The sequence below is a fragment of the Oncorhynchus gorbuscha genome, unplaced genomic scaffold (genome assembly GCF_021184085.1).
Source record: "Oncorhynchus gorbuscha isolate QuinsamMale2020 ecotype Even-year unplaced genomic scaffold, OgorEven_v1.0 Un_scaffold_1187, whole genome shotgun sequence".
NCBI classification, from domain to species: domain Eukaryota; kingdom Metazoa; phylum Chordata; class Actinopteri; order Salmoniformes; family Salmonidae; genus Oncorhynchus; species Oncorhynchus gorbuscha.
The window spans coordinates 116827-141742 of record NW_025746043.1 but is presented as its reverse complement, the minus strand read 5'-3'; the positions used below and the strand labels follow the sequence as shown (position 1 = coordinate 141742).

Here is a 24916-nt window from a genome sequence, read left to right as displayed (position 1 = left end):
GAACAAACAACAGACTGAGACAGAACCTGCTCTTACCATGAGTAACAGATTTCCCAATCTTCTCCTCCTCTTCTTCATCTTTAATGTTGACATTCAGCTCCAGTGTTTGACTGTAGTCTTCCAGCTTCACTGATGCCATCTCTGGATCCTGCAGTGAAAACTGGGCTCCACTGTCACAATCAGGACCCAGTGACTGTAGGTTTGGAGTCAGTGTGGAAGGAGAGAGGCAGGCTGGGTTTGTCCTCACTATTGATGTTACCGGCCTCAGACTTAATTCTAGTCGTCCTGTAGTAACAATGTGAAACAGACACAAAAAGTTATTGTCTTGACAGTTCTGGCACTTTCTTTATTCTCTAAAAATACATGATTATTTATTCTTGTTCAATTCTCACTTCAATAGATCAGGTACCTAAGCATTGAGAACCAAACATTCATTCATTCACATTAGACACAAAGTACACACTTTAAAATGACACAACGTAAGTCCACTTTAACCTATAGTAGATATCCTGATTTCAAATAAATGAAAAAGCCCATTTCGTACAAAGTTAGTATGTTTTAAGCAGCACTATGTGCTATTTTACAATAACCTGGTCTTAACTATTATTTCAGTCACACACATTCCCATTCACACCATATTAACAATTATAGATCAAGACAGAAACAACTTAAGTGTCTGAACATTAGTACACATGTAGAAAACTGATAATCATTACATTCAGCTTCAAAACAGTAGTGCGGCCGTGAAATAGTCTCTCTCTGATCAGAGTAAGAGCAAGCTCATTGTGACTGGGGCACGGAGCAAGATGCCCACCGGCTGGAGTGTCAGCCTTCTCGCCCGCTCCAATCTCTCTCCAGCAGCGCTCACTTCATGAGCTCAGGGCCCAGCTTGTATTGGTAGTCTACTTGTGTGCTGCTATAACCCCTTGCTTTAGCTACAGTCATGGGAGTTCGCTAAATATTTTCATAAAGAAACTGATTTAAAAAAATACACAGGTGCAAAATTGAGGTGACTTACAAAGATGAGGACCAAGAGCCATTTCTTGTGATGTAAATGTCCACAACTAAAGAACCATTGTGGAATCTGAAAAGATCTATCCTGAAAGCATGATGGTGTAGTTTAATTAATGCACATGCTAAAAGAAAGGAACGAGGTGGGTAGCTATTGAAGTGTGTCATTGTAGCAAAGTATTTATAAACTAAAAATCAGATATCTTAAAAGTTTCCTTCATTTTGGTTATATTATCTATTCAATAAGCCATCATTGAATTAGGCCCAATAGGCCTCTGGCATAGTCACACTTTCAAGGAGCTTTATATTTAGGTTTGAGTTATTTTGCCTAAAAACTTTAAGGCCTTTCTATAGGAAGAACAACAACAACTCTGCATCCCTGCCCAGCCTGGAAAGAGTGGCTAAACAGGTGTTTGCCATCCCCAGAGGCTCTGCATCCCTGCCCAGCCTGGAAAGAGTGACAAAACAGGTGTTTTCCATCCCAAGAGGCTCTGCATCCCTGCCCAGCCTGGAAAGAGTGGCTAAACAGGTGTTTTCCATCCCCAGAGGCTCTACATCCCTGCCCAGCCTGGAAAGAGTGACAAAACAGGTGTTTTCCATCCCCAGAGGCTCTGCAAGCACAGAGAGGATATTCTCCACTGCTGACCTACTCTCCAGGCACCATCACATGATCCAGAAGCAAACAAACTCTGGCCAAACTGCTGTTTCTAAATATAAATTCAAAGTCACTGAGCCTAAGCAAGTCACAGCCTACAGAGCATTCAGAAAGTATTCAGACCCCTTTCCTTTTTCAAAATGTTGTTATGTTACAGCCTTGTTCTAAAATGGATTAAATCATTTTTCTCCTCATCAATCGACACACAATAACACATAATGACAAAGCAAAAACAGGTTTTTTTTATACATTTTAGCAAATATATTCAAAAAAATATATAGAAATACCTAATTTACATAAGTATTCTGACCCTTTGCTATGAGACTTGACATTGAGCTCAGGTACATCCTGTTTCCACTGATCATCCTTGAGATGTTTCTACAACTTGATTAGAGTCCACATGTGGTAAAAATCAATTGATTGAACAGGCGGCAGGGTAGCCTAGTGGTTAGAGCGTTGGACTAGTAACCGAAAGGTTGCAAGTTCAAATCCCCGAGCTGACAAGGTACAAATCTGTCGTTCTGCCCCTGAACAGGCAGTTAACCCACTGTTCCTAGGCAGTCATTGAAAATAAGAATTTGTTCTTAACTGACTTGCCTAGTAAAATAAAATGAAAATATAGAAAGGCACACACCTGGTCCCACAGTTCATGTCGGAGCAAAAACCAAGCCATGAGGTTGAAGGAATTGTCCATAGAGCTCCGAGACAGGATTGTGTCGAGGCACAAATCTGGGGAAGGTACCAACAACATTTCTGAAGCATTGAAGGTCCCCCAAGTATAGCGGCCTTCATCATTTTTAAATGGAAGAAGTTGGAACCACCAAGACCTTTCCTAGAGCTGGCCGCCCGGCCAAACTTAGCAATCGGCGGCGAAGGGCCTCGGTCAGGGAGGTGACCAAGAACCCGATGGTCACTCTGACAGAGCTCCAGAGTTCCTCTGTGGAGATGGGAGAACTTTCCAGAAGGACAATCAACTCTGTATCACTCCAACAATCAGGCCTTTATGGTAGAGTAGCCAGATGGAAGCCACTCCTCAGTAAAAGCCACATGACAGACTGCTTGGAGTTTACCAAAAGGCACCTAAAGGACTCTCATACCATGAGGAACAAGATTTTATGGTCTGATTAAACCAAGATTGAACTCTTTGGCCTGAATGCCAAGCGTCACATCTGGTGGAAGCATCATGCTGTGGGGATGTCTTTCAGAGGCAGGGATTGTGAGACTAGTCAGGAACGAGGGAACGATGAACAGAGCAAAGTACAGAGAGATCCTCGATGAAAACGGGCCCAGAATACTCAATACCTCAGACTGGGCCGAAGGTTCACCTTCCAACAGGACCATGACCCTAAACACACAGACCACACAAGAGTGGCTTCGGGACAAGTCTCTGAATGTCCTTGAGTGGCCCAGCCAGAGCCTGGACTTGATCGAACATCTTGGGAGAGACCTGAGAATAGCTGTGCAGCGACGTTAACCATCCAACCTGACAGAGCTTGAGAGGATCTGCAGACAATGGGAGAAACTCCCCAAATACAGGTGTGCCAAGCTTGTAGCGTCATACCCAGAAGCCTCAAGGCTGTAATCGCTGCCAAAGGGGCTTCAACAAAGTACTGAGTAAAGGGTCTGAATGTGGAAATGCTATATATATATATATATTTTTTTTTTTGATAAATTGACAAAAATGTCTAAAAAACAGTTTTTGCTTTGTCATTATGGGGTATTGTGTGTAGATTGTTGAAGGAAAAAAACGATTTAATCCATTTCAGAATAACACTAACTTTAATGTAATAAAATGTGGGAAAAGTCAAGGGGTCTGAATGCACTGTATATTCTATATTACCGGTATTATAGGCCGATTTAATACAACTAAATGCTGTTAAAAATGCTGAGCGCTTAAAGTCCCTGACTCCCTACCAGTCTTGTGTCGCACTTAGGGTTGTCAACTGTACCGTATTAGCCGGGATGTCCCTTATATTGGGCTAAATTGGTTTGTCCCATACGAGACCTCCCTTGTCCCGTATATTCATCCAATCACAGTATAGCGTAAACGCGCCAAATCCTGCAAAGTCATTTCTGTTGTTGTTCGCTCGGTTTTGCATATCAAGGAAATATGGATAAACCTGCAAAAAAAAGAGAAGGCTGTGCAGCTACAGCAAACAACGTGAAGTAACAAAGACGTGGGTTAAGCCCGTCAGTGGTGACTCGACGAAAGCTTTCTGTACTTTATGCCGTCAGGAATTCTCAATTGGCGAATGGATGGGAGAGTGACCTAACTCCGCATGCATCCACAGAAACACACTAGAAGGTCACGCTAGCTAAAGGCGCTAGCAATATCGGCGCATTCTTCGTGACGTCTACTGCGGAAAATGATGATCTGCCTCCTACGGAAGGTGAGCGTGTATTTCTCAGTTGCCAGTGATGCCTCAAACAAGGGAAATAGACAAATGTTTCCAGTGTGCGTGAGATATTTCTCTGTGTCTGATGGTGCAGTGCAAGTTTCTTGACTTTTAATGTAGACAGTGATGAAACTGCAAATGGCAAACATCAAGCTCTGATGAACTGTCTGGAAAAGCATGAGCAGGATATTAGACATCACAGCCTATGCAGCAGATCATGTCCAATCGCATTCTGAAAGCTACTTGCCCAGATCACATAACTCATAATACCTTTTGCCTTTCCAATTGAATCCACTGTATATTCATTCCCATAACACCACATTCATTCCCATAACACCATAGTGTCACATTCATTCCCATAACACCATACCCACACCGCCGTGTCACATATTAATTCCCATAACACCATAGTGTCACATTCATTCCCATAACACCATAGTGTCACATTCATTCCCATAACACCATACCCACACCGCCGTGTCACATATTCATTCCCATAACACCATACCCACACCACCGTGTCACCGTGCACGCCACCTTTTGTACCTTACTTGGTAGTGAGAAAGTTGGCAACCCTAGTCGCGCTCGCTTCACAATGTATTTCCTTGTTGGCTATTGCCTTGAAATAAATAATTGAAATAATATCACCTAAATGATTAATTTCCTTCTTGGGCTCCCTGTCCGGCACCTGACCTATTTATAGTGTTATATGCTGTTTAATATGACAGGTAGCCTATTTGAAATGAGCGCTTCTTAAGTTCACCTTTTCATGCTTATTAAAAACTTTTAATTCAAATCAAATGGCTTGTTTTCAATACTTCAAAACCAAAATGGTAGGTCCGTGTAGTCACAAAAATAGATGGGTGTTGGCCACATTGTGATTTTAATGAAAGGGAGCGGCAATTGTCTTTCCTGTAAACTAAATGCCGTTTTTTGCCGAGCATTTGGAAAGCCGGAGCAGTGAGCGGGATTTCCGAGCGATCATCTACTCTCTGTCTCTGATGCATCCGCACTGCCTGTACTGAAGTCTGGTGACGCAGTTGTTGGCGCCGCCATTTTAGCAGCTCGCGTCACTAATTTAGAAATATCAAATAAATGGATTCTTTATGAAATGACCTTGCTGAAATGTACATTCACTTAGACAAACCAAGGTCTCTAGCTATGTGACTTGTAAAATAACTTTTATCGCGTTCTTCACCTCATTCGGTTTAACGGGGGGGAAAAACAGCACATAAAACATTTACCAAACGTTACACCGAACACGATAGTCTACGGATTTGTTACCTGATATGTTATGACATATTCTTTCGAAATGAGGTTTAAAATGTGGTATTACATACCTGTAGTAATACAACAGCTATCGTTTCGACAGCACAGTTCTGCGGCTTTCTCTGTTGTTGTTTTTACTTCCTGTTCCTCCACGACCACAGTTCAACAGCGACATCACAGATGGAACAATGAGACAGATATTTCACCGGATGTATAAAATGTGAAGCATCCGCTTGGCGTTTACACTCTGGCTGGCAGTAGGAGAAGATGGAAAGAGATGGATTTTACCCGACATTTAGCATTTTCTCATCGAAGAAACATCTGATCTCAATACAGTTTTTGTTCCCAAAACTAAAATGCTATGAAAAGAGTAGAATAAGGTTAGTAGACTTCACCCTTGCAAAAGTTAACAATCGCGTCGTTTATAAGGTGTGCAAAGGCGAATTGACGTTACCGAACGAAATATGCAGATGAATGCTAGAATGCGCCACTAGGATCTTGCTAGCTCGTGCTTGGCTCTGCCCAGCTCCTTGCTTATTCTGCACACTGACTAATTTGGTCCCGTTGGAAGGCGGTAGTTTATCTTGGTTATAAAACCCTTTGGCGACATCTTATTTTTGGTATAATGGCATTCTGCCACCTACACTACAGGTGGGTAATAAATAAATAAATATAAAGACGAATCCATACAAACTATCAACATTTATTAAATTAGACTGAATCAGCCTGCTTTTCTGTTGCAGTGAGGTCTTGGAGGCCCAACAACTCCTCAAATGCAGATATAAGGATGTCCATCTTACTGGATTTCTTGTGCAGTACAATTAATAACTGTGGCTATAAATGCTACAAAATCCATCTTCTTCGCAATAAGTGTATCCAGATCACTTAAATGACCTACAATATTTGCAACTGGTTGCGATTTTCTTCAAAACTGTGGCCTTTTTCCCCTTCAACTCTCTTCACTGTCTCCACATTGGCGATTTGCTGTACAGCCCTGATCCTTGACACCTCAACCGCTTTCACCCTAACAGGGCACTCTGGGAATTCAAGAAAATGACCCCAACCACAGTTGAAACATTTTACATTCAGACTCTTCAATAACATATTCCTTCTGTCTGCAAACACTTTACACTTTTTAGACTTCTTGCATTGCATCAGGTTTTACACGAACGCTCTTACTACGTAACTGATATATCCCAGTTTACAGAGTGTGGTGACAGAAATTAAGATTATTAGGAATTAAGGTTTGTTTGTGATTAAATGCTTAAACTACTGCATTAATGAACTTGTGTGTGGGTAAATAGACCTATGACCATAAGAGAACAAGCACTGCAGACTTCACAAGTTTCTCTGTGGCTTCCTCTTAGGGCTGTTCCTCTTCTCCTAAATATTCTCTGTTCCTCTTTCTCCTAAATATTCTCTGTACCTCTTTCTCCTAAATATTCTCTGTTCCTCTTTCTCCTAAATATTCTCTTATTCTCTGTTCCTCTTTCCTAAATATTCTCTGTACCTCTTTCTCCTAAATATTCTCTGTTCCTCTTTCTCCTAAATATTCTCTGTTCCTCTTTCTCCTAAATATTCTCTGTAAACCTCTGTTTCTTTCTCTAAATATTCTCTGTTCCTCTTTCTCCTAAATATTCTCTGTTCTCTTTTCCTCTGTTCCTCTTTCTCCTAAATATTCTCTGTTCCTCTTTCTCTAAATATTCTCTCCCTCTTTCTCCTAAATATTCTCTGTTCCTCTTTCTCCTAAATATTCTTTGTTCCTCTTTCTCCTAAATATTCTCTGTTCCTCTTTCTCCTAAATATTCTCTGTTCCTCTTTCTCTTAAATATTCTCTGTACCTCTTTCTCCTAAATATTCGCTGTACCTTTCTCCTAAATATTCTCTGTTCCTCTTTCTCCTAAATATTCTCTGTTCCTCTTTCTCCTAAATATTCTCTGTTCCTCTTTCTCCTAAATATTCTCTGTACCTCTTTCTCCTAAATATTCTCTGTACCTCTTTCTCCTTAACGTCTAGATGTAGCGCCAACATAGCTTGCAACCATGATAATGTACGGGGTCAATTTCACGCCATATGTATTGAATTCAAAATCATTTGTGAACATAAAAATAAAGTTGAGAATGTAAACATATTTTTGAGGACGGGTGAAATAATAGATGTTTAAATCAAAAACCAATCAATTGAAAGCAAAATGTATAGAATTGTAAACAAAAATAAGACATCAAAAGCAAAACCCCAAAACTTGTAAGCAAATCATTTTAAAAAACAAGACAAATTGTTTTTTTAAATATTTGAATTGAGTGGTTTTTGATTTAAACATCCATTATTTCACCCATCCTCGAAAATATGTTTACATTCTCAACTTTATTTTTAAATGTTCACAATTTTTTTTTTTTGAATTCAATATGACGTGACCCCATAATAATGCATCCTATTGCTGAGACGAACAAAGTAACATAGTCAACATGACTCAGCATGATGAGCTGAGGGGCCCTGGCATGTGTCCTATTGGCTAGGGCCTAGAGAAAAGGAGAATGCCTCTTCACTCTGCACCTATGATTATTGGGTAGAATGTTGTGCTATAAAATAACCTATCTTTGTATCACTGGGCTCTCAACCATACACCATCGAGGTGATGTTTGACCAGTCTCAGTTTGGCAAATCTGAATTAAAATTCAGGTTGTTTGAAGAATCTAGTCTCTCTCCTTTCTCGTTAGAATTTCCATGACAACAAGGCGGTACACACTCAGCAAAACATCAATACTACAGATAAACTTTGCTTCTATTCCCCACTCTCCATACAGCGGTACACACTCAGCAAAACATCAATACTACAGATAAACTTTGCTTCTATTCCCCACTCTCCATACAGTGGTACACACTCCGCAAAACATCAACATTTAGTTCAGAAATTCAGACATTGATAAGGAATTAGTATATTTCAATATTCTCAGGAGACTAAAAATATTTGGTATGGGTCCCCAGATCCTGAAAAAGTTCTACAGCTGCACCATCAAGAGCATCTTGACCAGTTGCATCTCTGCCTGGTATGGCAACTGTTCGGCATCTGACCGTAAGGCGCTACAGAGGGTAGTGCGTACGGCCCAGTAAATCACTAGGACCAAGCAGGACATTACATTACATTACATTTAAGTCATTTAGCAGACGCTCTTATCCAGAGCGACTTACAAAAGGACCTATATACTAGGCGGTGTCAGACGAAAGCCCCAAAGATTGTCAACGACTCCAATCCCCCAGGTCATAGACTGTTCTCTCTGCTACCGCATGGCAAGAGGTACCGGAGCAAAAAGGCTCCTTAACAGCTTCTACCCCCATATGTCCGTAAACACTCCAGCCAGCTGTACACAAGAATAATACAGAAGAGAAGAGATTGACCAACACAAATACACGTACAAAATGTATTGGCAGATCAATGCAGTTATCCAAACATGTTCATCATCAATGACTAAAGCAACAAATGTAGTTAAAAAAAAGACAACTTAATAAACATGTAGTCGTTTCATAGCCTGTGTATCATTAAACATGTCGTTTAGTAGCCTGTGTATCATTAAACATGTTGTCATTTAGTAGCCTGTGTATCATTAAACATGTAGTCGTTTCATAGCCTGTGTATCATTAAACATGTCGTTTCATAGCCTGTGTATCATTAAACATGTTGTCATTTAGTAGCCTGTGTATCATTAAACATGTCGTTTAGTAGCCTGTGTATCATTAAACATGTTGTCATTTAGTAGCCTGTGTATCATTAAACATGTTGTTTAGTAGCCTGTGTATCATTAAACATGTCGTTTAGTAGCCTGTGTATCATTAAACATGTCGTTTCATAGCCTGTGTATCATTAAACATGTTGTCATTTAGTAGCCTGTGTATCATTAAACATGTTGTCGTTTAGTAGCCTGTGTATCATTAAACATGTTGTCGTTTAGTAGCCTGTGTATCATTAAACATGTCGTTTAGTAGCCTGTGTATCATTAAACATGTCGTTTAGTAGCCTGTGTATCATTAAACATGTCGTTTAGTAGCCTGTGTATCATTAAACATGTTGTCATTTAGTAGCCTGTGTATCATTAAACATGTTGTCATTTAGTAGCCTGTGTATCATTAAACATGTCGTTTAGTAGCCTATGTATCATTAAACATGTAGTCGTTTAGTAGCCTGTGTATCATTAAACATGTCGTTTAGTAGCCTATGTATCATTAAACATGTTGTCATTTAGTAGCCTGTGTATCATTAAACATGTAGTCATTTAGTAGCCTGTGTATCATTAAACATGTCGTTTAGTAGCCTGTGTATCATTATACATGTCGTTTAGTAGCCTGTGTATCATTAAACATGTTGTTGTTTAGTAGCCTGTGTATCATTAAACATGTCGTTTAGTAGCCTGTGTATCATTAAACATGTCGTTTAGTAGCCTGTGTATCATTAAACATGTTGTCATTTAGTAGCCTGTGTATCATTAAACATGTCGTCGTTTAGTAGCCTGTGTATCATTAAACATGTAGTCGTTTAGTAGCCTGTGTATCATTAAACATGTCGTTAGTAGTAGTATCATTAAACATGTAGTCATTTAGTATGTGTATCATTAAACATGTGTAGTCATTTTAGTAGCCTTGTGTATCATTAAACATGTGTCATTTAGTAGCCTGTGTATCATTAAACATGTCGTTTAGTAGCCTGTGTATCATTAAACATGTCGTTTAGTAGCCTGTGTATCATTAAACATGTTGTCATTTAGTAGCCTGTGTATCATTAAACATGTAGTCGTTTAGTAGCCTGTGTATCATTAAACATGTCATTTAGTAGCCTGTGTATCATTAAACATGTTGTCATTTAGTAGCCTGTGTATCATTAAACATGTCGTTTAGTAGCCTATGTATCATTAAACATGTTGTTTAGTAGCCTGTGTATCATTAAACATGTCGTTTCATAGCCTGTGTATCATTAAACATGTCGTTTAGTAGCCTGTGTATCATTAAACATGTAGTCGTTTAGTAGCAACAAATAATCCAGCCAAATTTATGGTGAAAACTGATGATCTCTATCTGATACATGTTGTATCTACTAACTCATTCCCACAGAAAACTGATCATCACACCATCTCTATCTGATACATGTTGTGTCTAACAGCTCATTACCACAGAGAACTGATCATCACACCATCTCTATCTGATATATGTTGTCTACCAGCTCATTACCACAGAAAAGTTTAGATGAAAGCAGTACCAGCCAGTCAACCCTCAGACTTTATTGTTTCAATGAGAGACACCTCAGAGGGTATTCAACCCTAAGGGCAAATCCATGGTGATCTCAATATCTCTACAGTAGAAGCTAACAAAACCCACCGATCAGTAAAGTAGAGGCTAACGTTGTAGAAAACGCTCCTCTTCCACTGCACAGTGAGAAACAACAGTGTGCTATGCTTTCCTCTTTTGATCAAATTAACTTCCTTTATGAGATGAGAATTAAGTGATGGAGTGACTTTACTCTCCGCTGGTCTGAGAGAACTGATGATGCTTCTCTCCTTTATGTTGGTGTGTTTTTAAGGTAAACAATCTGGAGAAACTCTTGTCCACAGTCACAGTGGTAAGGCTTCTCTCCTGTGTGTTCTGCAATGAACGTTTACCTCAGCATTTACCACGAGCAGAGCAGGAGTAAGGCTTCTCTCCTTTATGTATACAATGGTGGGTTTTTAGGTTGCCCGATATGGAGAAACTCTTCCCACAGTCAGAGCAGGAGTAAGGCTTCACTCCTGTGTGTATACGTTGGTGGGTTTTTAGGTTGCATGATACAGAGAAACTCTTCCCACAGACAGAGCAGGAGAATGGCTTTTCGCCTGTGTGTATACGTTGGTGGGTTTTTAAGGTATTCAACCTGGAGAAACTTTTCCCACAGTCACAGTGGTAAGGCTTCTCTCCTGTGTGTGTTCTCCAATGAACATTTACCTCTGCTGATGTTTTGAAGCATTTCCCACAGTCAGAACAGGAGTAAGGCTTCTCTCCTTTATGGATACGTAGGTGGGTTTTTAAGTTGCCTGACATGGAGAAACTCTTCCCACAATCAGTGCAGGAGAATGGCTTCTCTCCTTTATGTATACGTTGGTGGGTTTTTAGGTTGCCCGATACTGAGAATCCCTTCCCACAGTCAGAACAGGAGAATGGCTTCTCTCCTGAGTGTATACGTTGGTGGGTTTTTAAGTTTCCCAGTTGAGAGAAACTCTTCCCACAGTCAGAGCAGACGTAAGGTTTCTGTCCTTTATGTATTAGTTGGTGACTTTTTAAGGCATCCAATCGGGAGAAACTCTCTCCACAGTCAGAGCAGGTGTAAGGCTTCTCTCCAGTGTGCACTCTCTGATGAATGGTTAATTTAGCTGATTTAATGAAGCATTTCCCACAGTCAGAGCAGGAGTACGGCTTCTGTCCTTGATGTATTAATTGGTGATTTTTTAAGGTGTCCAATCGGGAGAAACTCTTCCCACAGTCAGCGCAGAAATAAGGCTTCTCTCCAGTGTGCACTCTCTGATGAATTGTCAGAGCCCTCGATGTTGTGAAGCTATTCCCACAGTCAGCGCAGAAGTATGGCTTCTCTCCGGTGTGTATACGTTGGTGTGATTTTAAGTGGCCATATTGGGAGAAACTCGATCCACAATCGGAGCAGGAGTAAGGCTTCTCTCCTGTGTGCACTCTCTGATGAATGGTTAATTTAGATGATCTATTGAAGCATTTCCCACAGTCAGTGCAGGAGTAAGACCTTTCTCCAGTGTGCTCTCTCTGATGGACTGTCAGAGCCCTTGATGTTGTGAAGCTCTTCTCACAGTCAGTGCAGGAATACAGATTCTCTCCTCTTTGCATTTTTAGGTGTATTTTTAGCTTTGATAGAATTGGGAAAATCTCCTCACAATGTGGGCAGTGGTGAGACCTCTTAGCTCTGTGACCTTCCTGCTGTTGCTCTCTGGATGTAGAGAATGTCTCAACATGGTCTCCTGTGTGAACAACATCAGAAGAACCAGTCAGTGAGATATACATATGACTTCATATACAGTGTGTTCAGAAAAAATTCACATCCCTTGACCTTTTCTACATTTTGTTGTGTTTCAGCCTGAATTTAAAATGGATTAAATTGAGATTGTATCATTGGCCTACACACAATACCACACATACAAGGGCATGGATACATGACGAGATATTGGATATTGTTGTACCAACATGAATTCTACTACGACTATGTAGCATCTGAATATGAAAACCACATCTGTAGATTCTAAACCACCAGTTGGAGGACAGATGGAACTAAACCACCAGTTGGAGGACAGATGGATCTAAACCACCAGTTGGAGGACAGATGGATCTAAACCACCAGTTGGAGGACAGATGGAACTAAACCACCAGTTGGAGGTTTTCCTACTTACAAAGCATGTAGAGGTGGATGGATCTAAACCTACAGTTGGAGGACAGATGGATCTAAACCAACAGTTGGAGGACAGATGGAACTAAACCAACAGTTGGAGGACAGATGGAACTAAACCAACAGTTGGAGGACAGATGGAACTAAACCAACAGTTGGAGGACAGATGGAACTAAACCAACAGTTGACAGAGTTGGAACTAAACCAACATTGGAGGACAGATGGATCTAAACCACCAGTTGGAGGAGATTTACCCAGAAAACCACAGCTGTGAGGACAGGTGTTTCTAAACCAAAGTATTGACTCAGGGGTGTAAATACCAGTTGGAGTAAATGAGAACTAAACTTCAATTTGTATAAATTTGAACTAAATACATTATGTAGTGTTATTATTAGGTATTGGGTATATTAAATATCAATTTCATCCATTTTGAATTTTTCCTGGAACATAAAATGTGGAATAAGTCAAGGGGTCTGAATTTTTCTGAAGACTCTATACTGTCCAATACAAAAGGGGAATACAACCATTCTTGGACAACAGCTGATTGCAAAAAGTCATGAAAATTATGAGCCATATAATCCTCCACTCACTATCACAAGGGTTAGTAACTACACAGATGTCTATCATGATCAACAACAACTTGACAGACAAGACTCATTTAATATCATCCTCCTTCACTACCACAAGGGTTGTAACTCACAGAGATTTACCCAGAAAGACTCACAGCTGTGATCGCTGCCATTTCATATTTCCACTCACATCACAAGGGTTGACTCAGGGGACTCATTTCATATCATGTAAATGAGATATTTCTGCACTTCAATTTGTATAAATTTGTAAATACACAGATTATTTCATGGGTATATTAAATATCAATTTCATCCATTTTGAATTTAGGCTGGAACATAAAATGTGGAATAAGTCATTATGAATACTTTCTGAAGACTCTATACTGTCCAATACACAAGGGTGATTGCAACTACACAGACTCATTTGAGCCATATAATCCTCCACTCACTATCACAAGGGTTAGTAACTACACAGACTCATTTAATATCATCCTCCACTCACTATCACAAGGGTTAGTAACTACAGACTCATTTCATATCATCCTCCTCTCACTACCACAAGGGTTAGTAACGACACAGACTCATTTAATATCATCCTCCTCTCACTACCACAAGGGTTAGTAACTACACAGACTCATTTCATATCATCCTCCACTCACTATCACAAGGGTTAGTAACTACACAGACTCATTTCATATCATCCTCCACTCACTATCACAAGGGTTAGTAACTACACAGACTCATTTAATTGAACTTTAAAACACTGGCAGTTTGTCTACTTCACTTCTTTAGTCTACACTCGCAGACTCCAGATAACCCAGTGAATTAAATAAATGCTGACAATACTGGTGTTGGAAAGAACAACACAAGCTTTGTACAGTCTGGTGTTCTTCAGGGATGTGATGGCAGAATTACAGAAGTTACAATAGCAAAAGACTGGGTCATAACTTAGTAAGATATAACCTGCCTTTACCATGATTAACAGATTTCCCAATCTTCTCCTCCTCTTCTTCATCTTTAATGTTGACATTCAGCTCCAGTGTTTGACTGCAGTCTTCCAGCTTCACTGATGTCATCTCTGGACCCTGCAGTGCAAACTGGGCTCCACTGTCACAATCAGGACCCAGTGACTGTAGGTTTGGACTCAGTGTGGAAGGAGAGAGGCAGGCTGGGTTTGTCCTCACTGTTGATGTTACCAGAATAAGACTTAATCTGAGTCGGTCTGTAGTAATAAAGAGAAACGGACACAAAAGTTATTGTGTTGACAGTTCTGGCACTTTATTCTCTAAAAATATATTTTTTTTCTTGTTCAATTATCTCATTTCAACAGTATTCACAACAAAACATTCATTCACATTAGACACAAGTGCACACATTTACACAACCTAAATTCACTTAATCTATAGTAGATTTCTAAATTCACATAAATGCAGTACAAGGTTGCAGTATGTTTCAGGCAGCACTATGTAATATTTTCCTGAATAACCTTGTCTTCACTGTATTATTTCACTCAGAAAACAACAGTATACGAAAGCCTCACAAATGAAAACGTGTGTTCTTGTAAAATAGTTTATCACGTTCTTCACAGAACAACAAGACAAAAACTTTCCCAAACGTGATAATACCTTGAAGGATGTGTTATCTAACACGTTATGACGTTATTTCGACATTAGACAGTTTAAACGTGCTATTACATACCTGTAGTAATAACGATAAACTGACAACACAGTTCTGACGTTCTTTATTCCCGAAGAATGGTGGGCACCAACCCGGAACTTCCTGTCCCCCCACTACCACAGTGCAACAGCGACATTATTGGACTGATGGACTAACTACTACTAAACCATGTAGAATATTAAAGTGAAATTGATTATCTCGACAAAATAAACTTTGGTTCAAGAAAACTAAAGCAGTGTCTGTTTTAGTATCTAAAGTTTTCAACCCATTACATATGTATTGTAGAAGATCTCTGTGGAAGGCTAAAAAGATCATCAAGAACCTCAGCCACCAGAGACACTCTGCTACCATCAGGCGGAGACAGTACAGGAGCATCAAAGCTGGGACAGAGAAAATGAAACCGCTTCTATCTCCAGGCCATAAGACTGTTAAACAGTCATCACTGATTTGATTTAGATAATATTGGTGACTAGCAAATTCGCTTGCCCCAATGTGTACTGTTGTCGTGACATGTATTAAGTAGATAAATATATATTATTTTGAATTCCATGAATTTAACAAAGCATTATATTTACTGTAAAGTTACCCCCCATAACTACAATGATTCAGTAGATCAATAAAGTTCCAGTACTCTAGCAGGTCTCACAGCTGCTTACACTGACAAAACATGTTGTAAGTCGCTCTGGATAAGAGCGTCTGCTAAATGACTTAAATGTAAATGTAAATGTTAGAGAGAATAGGTCAGATTTAGCTTGGTGATGCTCATTTCAACTTCCTGTCTTATTCAGCTTCAGAAAAAGCCTACATATGTCACTTGAAACACTTTTTTTGTAATTCAATACACAAAAGAGAAGAGTTCATTCAGAATAAATTCATATACAAACTTGATTGAATTGAATTTATTTGGCTTGAATGTGGTTTTCCAAACACATTTATTATCAATGACTAAAATAACTAATCTAGTTTTTAAAAGACAATTTAATAAATACATGAAGTCGTTTCATAGCCTGTTTATCATTAAAGAAATAGTAATTTAGTTGTAAAAAATGATCCCAAACTAGTGGTGAAAACTGATCATCGCACCATCTCTATCTGATAAATGTTGTGTCTACCAGCTCATTCCCACAGAAAACTGCAGAGGGAAGCAGCACCATCCAGTCAACTGTCAGACTCCATTGTCTTAATGTAGTCTGACAGGCAACAATATGGAAAATATACATCAATCAACAGTAGGATTTTTTTAACAGATATCGATACCAAACTCAGGAGGTTGGTGGCACCTTAATTGGGGAGGCCAGGTAGGTGGTAATGGTTGGAATTGTATCAAATACAGTGGGGCAAAAAAGTATTTAGTCAGCCACCAATTGTGCAAGTTCTCCCCCTTAAAAAGATGAGAGAGGCCTGTAATTTTCATCATAGGTATACTTCAACTATGAAAGACAAAATGAGGAAAAAAATCCAGAAAATCACATTGTAGGATTTTTTATTAATTTATTTGCAAATTATGGTGGAAAATAAGTATTTGGTCACCTACAAACAAGCAAGATTTCTGGCTCTCACAGACCTGTAACTTCTTCTTTAAGTGGCTCCTCTGTCCTCCACTCGTTACCTGTATTAATGGCACCTGTTTGAACAGTACAATGTTCCCTCTAATCTGTGCGACTGCTCGGGCACTCAGCTCCCCTCAGGCAGCCCTGCAGAAGAAATGTCATCCAGCGCAGAGAAGCACAAGATTGAACTTCACTCAACTTCCCAGAGTTTCCCCCTTTAGTTGACACTATCAACGTTTCACTCTACTGTGGGAATTGTGCTCGAATCAACGCAATATTAGCCATGTCAATGTAACATACTCAATCAAAACAAACTATGCAAAGACTTTTAGTATGATAAACTGTGTAATAAATGTTCTTGAAGACAGAACGCATTGGAGTAGGATTCTATTGCATTGACAGACAATATGCAGGTCATTACTCTACACAGACCATCGCGCCATAACCAATCAGAGCTGCTGTAGCCCTAAATGCAAATAGCCCATTGTCATATATGGATCTGCCATTCACTTTGAACTGGACTGTGTTTACAGTATGAGTGGTCACAAGTAGATGTGCTTGTTTTGAGATCAAAGCGAGAGCTGCATGTAGCCACCTGTGCACCTTTGTTCATAAGCTTTGGTAGTTAGTGAGTTATTATTCCAGTTATAGATCATTTCTAGTCAACAATGGGGGACTGGTTGCTTCCTACAAGAGCACAAAATGTCTGCATTTATAGCCATCTTTGAAAAGCCAGTAAGGTAAAAAGCTTATTTTTTAAAAACCTCTTAAAGGGGCACTGTTGTATTTTGAGAAGGTCTTGAATAAGCCAAGTAGCCAATAGGCAGAGGGTAGCATAATTAATCCTATTCTTTATGATAATGATATGGGAATAATAACGCATTTTGTTTTCTAAAGTGATTTCTTGCATCAAACAACACATGTTTAGTCACCTCCTTGTCTGAAGGACAAGTGGATAAACAGGTTAATGTCAAGACCTGCATGTTTTTATTTTAAAGTCTCATGGAATGTAGGTCTACATTGAACACCACACATTTGCTGCTACTGTAGACTGAATGATAGAACAGCTATGTCCATGTTAAAATATTATGGGATGCATTCTTCTCCATTGTTTTTGATGGTATGCCACTCTGGTAGGCCTACATTATGATTAAATAGCCACAGTAGCCTACTTGGCCACGGTTAATAATATAATAATATATGCCATTTAGCAGACGCTTTTATCCAAAGCGACTTACAGTCATGTGTGCATACATTCTACGTATGGGTGGTCCCGGGGATCGAACCCACTACCCTGGCGTTACAAGCGCCATGCTCTACCAACTGAGCTACAGGACCACTAGTTGGCTAGTTAAATAAAAAAATATGTACCAGGTATAAGGTCATCTTTGAATTATGGGTGTATATGGATCGGCAGCCAAAACAGTACTACAGCGCATGGAAAGGATACAGTCTAGGACCCTGAGATTGTGTGTGGGGGCCTTCAAGACGACACCTGTTGAGGCATTGCAGGTGGATACAGGGATGCAAACTAGTCACCCTTCTTTAAAATCCAAAATAGGTAACCAACGTGATTCGTGTATAGATCTGATGGGAAAAATATGACCTCAAGAGAGCAGTTCACAACCAGACATCCCAAGAATATTGCTGAACTGAAACAGTTTTGTAAAGAGGAATGGTCCAAAATTCTTCCTGACCGTTGTGCAGGTCTGATCCGCAACTACAGAAAACGTTTGGTTGAGGTTATTGCTGCCAAAGGAGGGTAAACCAGTTCACATACTTTTTCCACCATGCACTGTGAATGTTTACACGGTGTGTTCAATAAAGACATACAAATGCATAATTTTTGGTGTTATTAGTTTAAGCAGACAGTGGTTTTCAATTGTTGTGACCTAGATGAAGATCAGATCAAATGTTATGCCCAATTTATGCCGAAATACAGGTAATTCCAAAAGGGTTCACATACTTTTCTTTCAACTGTAGCCCAAAGATATTACTTTTGTTTTGTTGAACTTGACATACTATAACAGGGGGATTATTTAATTTTTTTACTCAGTGAACGTTATTTTTGCACATGTATCCTTGTGCACTTGATCGATGTCTACTATATAGTGGTCACTATATTAGAGAAAAAAATTGAATGCCTGATTGTTTAATTCTATTTCTACTATAAGATGGGTTTTCCCCCCCAAGTGCAATATTGAAATGTGTGTGGTCACAAGCATCTTATTATAAAGGCTATCAACACTAACTGCAATATTAATGTATTGTTTATTCTGTGGACTGGAGTGTAATTTGTAGTAAAGTCTAGGTAACACTTTTTTGTTGTTGCTACGAGTTAGGATCACATTAACCACTTTATTTTACACACAGAGATTGATAATGTATATCATATTATTTGGGGTTTAATAAGTACAGTTATTAAAAACTGCATTTAAAGAAGGGATCCAGCATAAATCAATAGAATTTTGCATTTCTTTTTTATCCACCTAGCAGGGCCCAAAAAGTGTCACCTTTTTGGGCCCTCACTAGTTCGCCGCCCTGTGGATAGTGGTCAACTGCAACGGAGGCAGGACAAACTTGCATTAGCGTACTGGGCGAGGTTGAAAGGGGTTCAGAAGCATACGGCAACTGGGGAATGCTGGGAGCAAGTAGTTGGTAAGCAGAGGACATACAGGTGGACAATCGGGCAGAAGGTGGTAGAATATGGCCTCGGGGGAGTTTCCTAAACCAAGTGTAGATGTGGACATGATTAAGGTCAGGAGAGAATGGGATGAGACTGTGTGTGAAGAGATATAGATAAAAAAAAATTGTTTTATGTGTTCTTAAGGACATATACAGGATCCTGTCTGTGGAATGGTGGGGACAAGGGTGTATATACTAGATTTCAATGTTAGAGTAGCGGTTAACTGATTGTGTGTCAGTAGTATTCATGAGCTCATCGGACTCTGGGAAAGTAGAATATAAAATCCTATAGTATCCCTTTAAACCACGCAGTATGGAAAATTATTGTAACTTGTCATTTTCTATTTGTCACAATTCATGCTGTCACAAGGAAACGTAATGGCAAACATGAGAAATGATGTCAATTCAGCATTTACATTTAGTTTTTAAATGTGTCCATGTTGTACTGGTTAGTACCATGGCATGGAAATGACACACTTTGCTATTTATTATTCAAATTGGTAGGCATTATGCATACTCTATCATGAAAATGATCATTCAATATCATTTTTGTATTTCAATTTGAATTGTCACAAATAAAATGTATTTCAATTCTGGAAAAGCCATTACAAAAATGATATTGATTTTTAGTTTGTTCATTTGCATTTCCAATTCAGTTTCGGGAAAGCTAAATGCCTAACGTTTGTAGCACCCAAGGTGAAGGAGGGTTGAATGTTCTGGATTTTAAAACCTCCAATATAATATTTAAGATTAAATGGATACCAAAATATTTAAGAAATAACGATGGCATTTGAAATATCATCCCTAATTTAATATTATTTTAAATGCAGATATGGGTAAAATCCCTATTAAGCTTGCAAACTTTCATAAACAAGTACTTCTAACTTGGAACCTCATGTACAAACACAATTATTCCCCTCATAGGTATACAATCTGGAATAATAAAGACAAATACAAAAACAAGTCTTTGTTTTTCCAAAACTGGTTTGACAACAACATTATTTGGGTTAAACTATCATTATTATTGAATAATGATGGACAACTATATGATTATCCAGAATTTATTGGAACACACAATGTTACATTCACTCCTGAGGAGTATCAAATTGTTGTTAGAGCCATCCCTAAAGGTGCTATTCTTCTTTTAGGAGAATATAGCAATACTCAAGTGCAACTGTTGAGGATTTTGTAGCCTCAATACAGTTCGAAGGAATTTACATTTTAAACTATAAATGTAATAACATGTATATAAAGAAACTGTCACTATGTTACTATTCCCTCTGCTAAAATGTAGAGGAATGCAGCCCAAGGACAAGTGAACTGGAACAAAGTTGCATTGTTGTATGGTAAATATTGTACATCTAATAAAGGTGAAAGACGTATCATACAAACTCATTCATAGAATCTACCCTGTAAAGACCTTTATTATACACAGAGCTATTACATAGCTATTGATATACATAGCTATTGATAACAAATGTGTATTTTGTGATTGTGACCCAGAGACTCTTGACCATTTATTTTGGGACTGCTCTTTATGTCAGAAGATTTTGGTGTGAGTTAGAATATTTTATTTTAAAAGAAACAACTATTAATGTTAATTTGAAAGATTCTGATATTATGTTTTATTTTTGATCCAAATGATATGGACCCTGATTTAACTTTCATTGTTAATTTGTTTATCTTTCATGGAAGATTCTTTGTCCATAAAATGAAGTGGGCAGAGAACAAACCCCTCTTCACATTATTTACGATAGAATTGAAATATTATTTTGAAATTATCAGTAAATGTAAAAACAAAAAAAGCAATACTCACCACAAAAGTATTTAACAAATTGTTAGGTTTATGAAATTGTACATTTGTTTTTTTGTATTTTTAAATTTTTTTTTTGTATTTGTTGTGTTAATAACATTTTTTTTAAATGCCTAACGTTACATAGCTCAGGCTATGTACGCCTACTTCTGTCAAATCACTGACTAATAGCTAGTTAGCCGTCCAAAGACTACGTTTAGAAATGTGAGTTGTATGTCTGTTATTTAACGGTCAATTTCAATGCATATAAGAAGTTAACCAGGAGTCTGACACTGACTAGCTACCGTTAACTTAGGTCACTAGCTAGTACGATAACGTTATCATATCAGGCTTTTTTATCATATCAGGCTAATGTGTGGCAAACCAATGCTAGCTAGCAAACGTTTGGATAACTCGTTAAATAGTTAACTAGCTGCCGGGACTCTGTGGTTTTGATGAGATTTTATCTAGCATTCATCAAACATCTTATAAACACTTGTGCTTACCTACTAACAACGCGACAATGTGAATAGCAAGCAAGCTAACAAGCCACTTACAATTCCAGGCAAGTTGGCGTATTTGGGATCAGCCATTTGTGAGGATGCAATGACGAGACGGATGGTGGATGAGTAGACAAGAACGAAAAAAATCTGCCAACGGTCTTTGAAATAGACCGTGTGGACACGTTTTTACCCCGTTATATAGCTATCACCAACGGAATAAACAAGCAGCAAACGAATCTTCGTCTATGGTATTACGGAAGTCCACAAACATACGTTAGTGGTGGATGCCGACACCTACTGTACGGGTTAAGTATCCCTCTCATTTTAGAACTGTAACTTAAAGCAGGTACAGGACGTTGCACAGAATGTTGACAACATTAATGTTTTTGCTCAGCAGACCTGAAATTTGCTCAATGCCCAAAACAATTATAGGGAACATTGATTGAGGGATCCTCAATAATTGACATGTTCGATTCACGTCTCCATCTCAACCAATAATCCAAGTTAAAGAATAGGACTAAGCCAGTGGCACATATGGAACTATCCAAGCAGCAGATACATCTCCTTCAAATGTTATTATTAAACGCAATTCAATATTACTTTTGTGATAAAGTATATAGTCAGAAGTGAAGGTTATCTTACAAACGAATGTAATAGTATTTATTCAACCTTAAAACAAATAAAACATCCATGGACATCTTTTGTGGTGACTGTAACTATAATGTTCTTATGTTATGTTCTTAAACAAAACATTCTTGCTCAGGACAGCATGTTATATGTCTGTGAGATCTTCATAATTGTTGTAATAATCAGTCAGAACCTTATTGAACAGCGTTTACCACTTGCACCATGTACGATTAATGCAAACTCAACTAAAGCACAGTGAGAACACATTGTTGTTGGATAAATAAACTAAATATCTAACATTGTTTTCCCATTTGGACTTTGTTGTGCTTTTATATGGTTGAAAGCGCAGTGATGATAGATTTAGGGCAGTGGCCACGTGTCCTTCAGGGCAGAGCCTGTTTTGAGCCCCACCGGTTTAACAAAAAATAAATACATGTTCATCGCAAATTCAACAATGAGTGCTAAGGCGTCACTACAGACCTGGGTTCAATCCCAGGCTGTGTCACAGCCGGCCGTGACACCCATGAGGTGGGGCACAATTGGCTCAGCATCATCTGGGTTAGGGGAGGGTTTGGACGGCCAAGATGTCCTTGTCTCATGGTGCTCTAGCGACTCCTTGTGGCAGGCTGAGTGCCTGCAAGCTGACTCGGTCATCAGTTCAACAGTGTTTCCTCCAACACATTTGTGTGGCTTGGCTCTCGACCTTCGCTGAGTCTGTAGGGGAGTTGCAGCGATGAGACAAGATCGTAACTACCAATTGGATATCACAAAAAAAAACGGGGTAACGCCATGGGCCAGAAGAGTTTGAATACATTGGCCATAATGTCAATCCAGCATGACTTCTGTTGCGTTGACTTCAGACTTCAGTGAGTTCAAGACAACAAGGAACTCCGATAAAACTAGCTCGCAACTGGGAAAATATGGGAAATAATTTTGAACGGTAATCCAATTCGAATTCCAATTCGGGAACTCTGGCCTCGTTCTAGAGCCTACAAGAAGGACCACCGCGTCACCTTCCTGTTCAAGTGAACACGGCACAACAAGGTGAGTCCAAAAATGTCTTGAATGCTGCTGCATAAATAATGTAATATGCCAGGGAGATATGAATACTGTAGCTAAGAAAGTAATACTAAGTGTATGTTGTGTAGCAATATGTTAGTAGCCCCTGTGCCTCACCCTAATAATTTGGTCCCTTTCCACCCCATAACTTAGCCTACTGACTTGGTGGTGCACATGTAGCCTATAGCCTGTTTTAAGAGAAATGTAATCATCGAATATTGTACAAGCTTTCATTGTCTGCTTACATTACCCCTTTATTTATCCTACGGTTCTGACTTGGTATTACAAGGGGAATACTTTAAGAACGGCCGATGTTCTGAATTCTGTCACTGTACATTTCAAAAGTGCTGAACAAATAGTTATTGACTACGTCCATCCTGGCTCGCTCATTAATGTCTTAATCAAAATTATGGATTGCCTCTTATCCGCTCATCGTCCCCTTATGCCGTAGTTTGTACATCTGAATTGTCAATAGAAACCACATTTGTTTAAGGAAGTCAGCCATATCAGCTATGTTTTATATAGGGAGTAAATTAGGCTGGACGACTGTTTCACTGCCAGACAAAGGTCTGCTGATAGCCAGGTGTAGCAGTGGTAAGAATTCACTCCATGTTGCTGAAATAACAGCTCTGATGTTGGGACAGCTTTATGTAGAGGCCCTAACAGTTTGTGGGCAACGTTATAGTGCAATTGATGTATTGTGCAGTGGCATTGCAGGTATCAAAAACATTTTGGGGGAGTATTCCCCACCAAGATTTACATGCTAAAATCAACACTGCATTTAGGTGACAATTAGTGATGTTACATTTAATGCCAGACCACTGAGGCATGCGTCGTAGTCGCTAAGCAGTGTACTTGGAAGAAGTGTGCCTATATCACTTTATCAGAAGGACGTGATCAATGACGTCCGAAACTTTGTTTCTTCAAACAACCACCTCATTGGTTTGCTTGAAGGGAAAAAGACTACGGTGCGCAAGCGCTACAGGACAGTAGATCTCCAGGAAGAGGGTGGGACTGAACACCTACAGGACAGTAGATCTCCAGGAAGAGGGTCGGACTGAAAACCTACAGGACAGTAGATCTCCAGGAAGAGGGTCGGAGTGAAAACCCACAGGACAGTAGATCTACAGGAAGAAGGTCGGACTGAAAACCTACAGGACAGTAGATCTCCAGGAAGAGGGTCGGAGTGAAAACCCACAGGACAGTAGATCTACAGGAAGAAGGTCGGACTGAAAACCTACAGGACAGTAGATCTCCAGGAAGAGGGTCGGAGTGAAAACCCACAGGACAGTAGATCTACAGGAAGAGGGTTGGACTGAACACCTACAGGACAGTAGATCTCCAGGAAGAGGGTCGGAGTGAAAACCCACAGGACAGTAGATCTACAGGAAGAGGGTTGGACTGAACACCTACAGGACAGTAGATCTCCAGGAAGAGGGTCGGAGTGAAAACCCACAGGACAGTAGATCTCCAGGAAGAGGGTCGGAGTGAAAACCCACAGGACAGTAGATCTCCAGGAAGAGGGTCGGAGTGAAAACCCACAGGACAGTAGATCTACAGGAAGAGGGTTGGACTGAACACCTACAGGACAGTAGATCTCCAGGAAGAGGGTCGGAGTGAAAACCCACAGGACAGTAGATCTACAGGAAGAGGGTCGGACTGAACACCTACAGGACAGTAGGTCTCCAGGAAGAGGGTCG

General features: G+C 39.4%; 2 protein-coding genes across 5 annotated transcripts in view; both read right to left on the bottom strand.

Moving 5' to 3' along the window:
* Positions 1 to 5661, bottom strand: part of LOC124021733 (zinc finger protein 585A-like) — a 42868-nt gene extending 37207 nt beyond the window's left edge. The window contains exons 1-2 of the mRNA XM_046336864.1: positions 5403 to 5661; positions 37 to 285 (exon numbers count right to left, since the gene is read on the bottom strand). Of these exons, the coding sequence (XP_046192820.1) occupies positions 37 to 139 (103 nt within the window). The 5' untranslated portion in view covers positions 140 to 285; positions 5403 to 5661. The remainder of the gene's footprint in view (positions 1 to 36; positions 286 to 5402) is intronic.
* Positions 5662 to 10100: 4439 nt separating this feature from the next.
* The window catches only part of LOC124021728 (gastrula zinc finger protein XlCGF57.1-like), a 32881-nt gene continuing 18065 nt past the window's right edge, over positions 10101 to 24916 (bottom strand). For 3 of the 4 annotated variants that reach the window (XM_046336852.1, XM_046336851.1, XM_046336850.1), the window contains one exon: positions 10101 to 12332. In XM_046336852.1, coding sequence (XP_046192808.1) covers positions 10978 to 12332 — 1355 coding nt within the window. In that variant the 3' untranslated portion in view covers positions 10101 to 10977. Of the gene's footprint in view, positions 12333 to 14296; positions 14539 to 24916 lie in introns of those variants that run through there. The other variant, XM_046336854.1, reaches the window with a different exon arrangement.